The following is a 4,574-nucleotide window of genomic DNA, read 5'->3' on the forward strand; positions in this document are numbered from 1 at the left end:
ATGAAGATGAAGATGAAGATGAAGATGACGTTGCAAATGAAGATGAAGATGAAGATGAAGATGAAGATGAAGATGACGAGGACTATGATTATAATGGCTGGCATGAGTTTGTTGGAAATGATTGTGAGAGAGATGAAGATGACGAGGACTATGATTATAATGGCTGGCATGAGTTTGTTGGAAATGATTGTGAGAGAGATGAAGATGACGAGGACTATGATTATAATGGCTGGCATGAGTTTGTTGGAAATGATTGTGAGAGAGATGAAGATGACGATTTTGATGGATGTCCACCAAAAGGAGGGCGTGGTGGACGGTCTGGTCGTAACGGTTATGAGCGTTCTGTGGTCACCAAGAAGGAACAGTTGTGGAGAATGGAAGTAAAAAGCAGGCTAACGTTGAAGCAGTGTCGGAAGAAAACAAAAGAGATCACCTTGCAAAAGAAGATGAAGATGAAGATGAAGATGACGAGGACTATGATTATAATGAAGAAGAATATGAAGATGAAAATGATGATGAAGATCAAGATGACGGTGAAAATGAATATAAAGATGATGTTGGAAATGAAGACACAAACGAAGATGACAAGGACTATGATTATAATGGCTGGCATGAGTTTGTTGGAAATGATTGTGAGAGAGATGAAGATGACGATTTTGATGGATGTCCACCAAAAGGAGGGCGTGGTGGACGGTCTGGTCGTAACGGTTATGAGCGTTCTGGGGTCACCGAAGTTAGAGGTCAAGGGTCTGGAAGAGGCCAACGGTCAAGGGCTACAGGTGGATCTTCGTCAAGCAAACAGCGTTGCAATATGAGACATTACGAAGACAACACATATCAAGTAAGGGATTTCGTATGTACGTCACGAATGGTTGACTTTTCGTACACCAAAGATTCTGATATCGGCGGAAGCGTCGATGTTGTCCATGTAACTCCACCAAAAGATAGAAACCAACAAAACCACGACGATGATTCTGTTGATCGTCGTTTCACCAAATCGTCATCTGAAACAGTAAGGTGTGCACTGACCTTTGCAACAGGGAACTCTGATGTTGGCAATGTTGTTCTGGTTACACCACCACAACAAAACGAGAAACACAGACGTGTGATCGAAGATGATGATGAGTATTTTGATCCTCCTCTCACCGACACTACGAGATTATATGGTCATAGTTGTGTTTATTTGCCAAATTAGACATAGAATACTCTTAAATTCTGAAATTAGTTGAAAACCTCTCATTTCTATAGAAAACATCCTTCTACTTCTATACTAATGTCTTGATGGGAATGCCATAATGGGATGAAATTCAGAAAATACACATTTTCTGGAAAAAATTTCTGCCAATCTGTTTTATATAATCTAAAATTGCCTAAATACATTTGTATTACTAATAAATTTAATTTCTAGAGGTTGTATTACTAAAAAATGTTCTAATTTACAAAAATATTACTATGAGTAATGAAATATTACTACTTTCTTGAGTACTACTAAGAGTAAGATAAATATTAATTTAATATTCACACATGTTTGTTTAATATTATATTTTACACGTTTTAGACATGTGCCATTTTTTTTTTTCTTATATTTTACACGTGTTAGGCATGTGCCATTTAATATTATATATCATGTTATATTTTTTCTTTTTCTTAAAGTGTTGACAATGTTTTTGTCTTAGTAATACATAATAAACATAGTAGTACAAATGTGTTTTCTTAAGACTTAGATTGTCATGTCCTCAGTTGGGCCAAACCTGTTGCAAGACAATCACACAACACAAAGCATCCTACATAAGAGATAGCATTCAAGTTTTACAGACCAGCAAGCAACAAAACATAACATCTTACATAAGTTCACAACAAAACCGAGATAAATACTAAACACCCAAAATATTTTAAGCTTCTTGTCTTCTAAGCCTTTGTTCTAGACTTCTTCTTGCGCCTTTCAATCTCATCAGTGTTAGCTTCAGTGAAAGGAATGGAAACCCACTGTGAACGTGAATGTATCTTTTTTGTCTGTTCTGGTGTTGTGAACTTCTTTGGTTGAGTAGCCTTTCTCGGTCTACCCCTCGGCTTAGGAGCCTTCTTAGGAGCCTACTTAGGAGCCTGCTTCCTCAACTCCATTTGCTTTGGCCTATGCTTGACCCCAGTTCCAGAAGGCTTGGCTGCTCCCTTGCCAGCTTCCTTCGTTTCACAAGTACTGCCTTCGTAGACAACCTTGTACCACTTTTACTTTTCTTCCTCAGTATATTTTTCAGTCTCTTTCTTGGGTTCTTCCACCTCATCCTCCACCATTTCTTTAGCCTCTTCCTCAGGTTCTTCCACCTCTTCCTCAGGTTCTTCCACCTCTTCCTCCACAATTTTTTCAGCCTTTTCGAACAACTTCTCTGGTGTTGTAAGGACTTGTCTCCTCGCGGCTGCTGCCTTAGTCCTACCACGTGGTGGTGTAGGAGTTTTCTCGGTTTCAACTTCAACCCGAGCCTCTATTTCAACCTCTTCTTCAATCTCATTGGCTTCATTCATCTCAACCTCATCTTGAACCTCATCAGGCTCTTTCTCAGGTATTTTTTCATTGGCTTCATTCATCTCAACCTCATCTTGAACCTCAACCCGAGCTTTCTCAGGTATTTTTTCATTGGCTTCATTCATCTCAACCTCATCTTGAACCTCATCAGGCTCTTTCTCAGGTATTTTTTCATTGGCTTCATTCATCTCAACCTCATCTTGAACCTCATCAGGCTCTTTCTCAGGTATTTTTTCATTGGCTTCATTCATCTCAACCTCATCTTGAACCTCATCAGGCTCTTTCTCAGGTATTTTTTCATTGGCTTCATTCATCTCAACCTCATCTTGAACCTCATCAGGCTCTTTCTCAGGTATTTTTTCATTGGCTTCATTCATCTCAACCTCATCTTGAACCTCAACCCGAGCCTCTGTTTCAACATCTTTTTCTTTGTCTTCTTCAGCTTCTGCTTCAGGTTCAGGTTCTGTCTCTTCCTCAGAACCTCTATCGTCCTTCTGAGCCTCTTCATCACTCTCTTTCTCTTCTACCACCTCTGTATTTTCAACCATATCTGCATCTTCAGGTTCTTTGGTTGTTCCGTCCACTCCATTGTTGTCATTCCGCTGCCCACCCAGTCATAATCCATACCTTGATAGTCGAAACCCTCATTGTTCTAGTTATCTTCCTCCTTCTCTTTCATTTTCCTTCATTTCTTTCTCAATGCCATCAATCCTCCCGTCCAATGTTTCCACCTTCTTGGTCTTCTTTTTTAAATAATATTGGCAATCCTCAATCTTTTCAAGCTTCTTCTCCATTGCCTTCATCCTCTTACACCTCTTTTTTAAAACAACTTGGCAACTTTCAATCTTCCCAAGCCTCTTGTTCATTTTCTCCACCTTCCCATTCACTTCACTCAAACATGTCATCAACCTCTCTTCAAACCTTCAAACCCTTTCAAAACGTCTTTCAAAACGTCCTCCAAACTTGTATTAGAGGAGGATGCTTCTTCATGCACTTTCCTTTTGTCTTTCTTCTGAGGAAACTCCCTTCCAGCCACATCTAACTCATAGAGTTCTTGCCAAAAGATAGGCTTCTCCTTAACAGTCAGCCATGTCCTCCACAAATTACTCACACCTGCTTCATTTTCATAGTCTGGCTCCCCATCCATTATGCGTGCCATGAGAGGTTCCTCATCAACAGTAGGAACAAGAACACTATCAATAACCTGAAAATTTATACCAAAACAATATCAAACACATAGTATCCCACTCACTTAATAAAAACAAAACAACACTCAACACATACCTTAATTTCTCCAAGTGTGTCGTACAAATCCTCAAGAGGATAACCCTTCATGCTGTTACTTTGGAACCGCTTTTTACACATCCTCGGACACTTACTCATACAGCCAACTATACCTTCTCTAAATCGTGATTTCAGAGCTGGAATACACGCAAGTGTCAGGATCTGATTGTCAAAACAAAACACTCAGAGCTGATTCTCAAAAGAAAAAAAATCATTAGAAGAAGTAAAATTTACCTCCAAAGGAATTATGAACCCGGGAAAGTTGACATTATTCTTAGGTTTCCCTTTCACATGCTTCATTACGTGAATGATGGACCGGAGAGCATCTTCAAACGTCAACCGACCCCAAGGAAAGATTTTACAAACCTCCACATCGTTGATGACTCTTAATATGAAAGGGTCAAAAGGGGCATTATACCTTCCCTTCCCTCTGATAATCATGCCTAAGAAGTAAAGCACCGCCATCCTGAGTCGATCCCCACACGCACTCATACTCAACAACTTCTCTCTCACAGATATCATCGTGATCTCCTTATGTGATTTGAAATGCATGTCTACAAACGCAAAGCTTCCAATCTTCTTATACTTAACCGGGTAGTCATGGCAGTCCAATCCCGAGATGAGAGCATGCTCTCTCATTGAATACCGAATGGGCACTCCATTAACAGCAAACCAAGATGTGTCCTCTGACTAGTGTAAAAGAACAGTGCGCAATAGAAGCATCCACATACCCTGCAGCTTCAAGTTTGGTTCATCGGGCATGTGGAAA

General features: G+C 39.8%; 1 protein-coding gene across 1 annotated transcript; it reads right to left on the reverse strand.

Annotated features, from left to right (window-relative positions):
* Positions 1-2,226: 2,226 nt before the first annotated feature.
* Positions 2,227-3,069, reverse strand: LOC106330910 (probable inactive protein kinase DDB_G0270444). Its single transcript, XM_013769298.1, has one exon. It carries the CDS (start codon positions 3,067-3,069, stop codon positions 2,227-2,229), a length of 843 nt encoding a protein of 280 aa, XP_013624752.1.
* Positions 3,070-4,574: the final 1,505 nt, after the last annotated feature.

The sequence above is a fragment of the Brassica oleracea genome, chromosome C3, assembly GCF_000695525.1.
Source record: "Brassica oleracea var. oleracea cultivar TO1000 chromosome C3, BOL, whole genome shotgun sequence".
Taxonomy (NCBI): domain Eukaryota; kingdom Viridiplantae; phylum Streptophyta; class Magnoliopsida; order Brassicales; family Brassicaceae; genus Brassica; species Brassica oleracea.

Coding starts and splice junctions, on each gene's coding strand:
- LOC106330910 (XM_013769298.1), bottom strand. CDS start 3,069: ATGGTTGAAAATACAGAGGTGGTAGAAGAGAAAGAGAGTGATGAAGAG.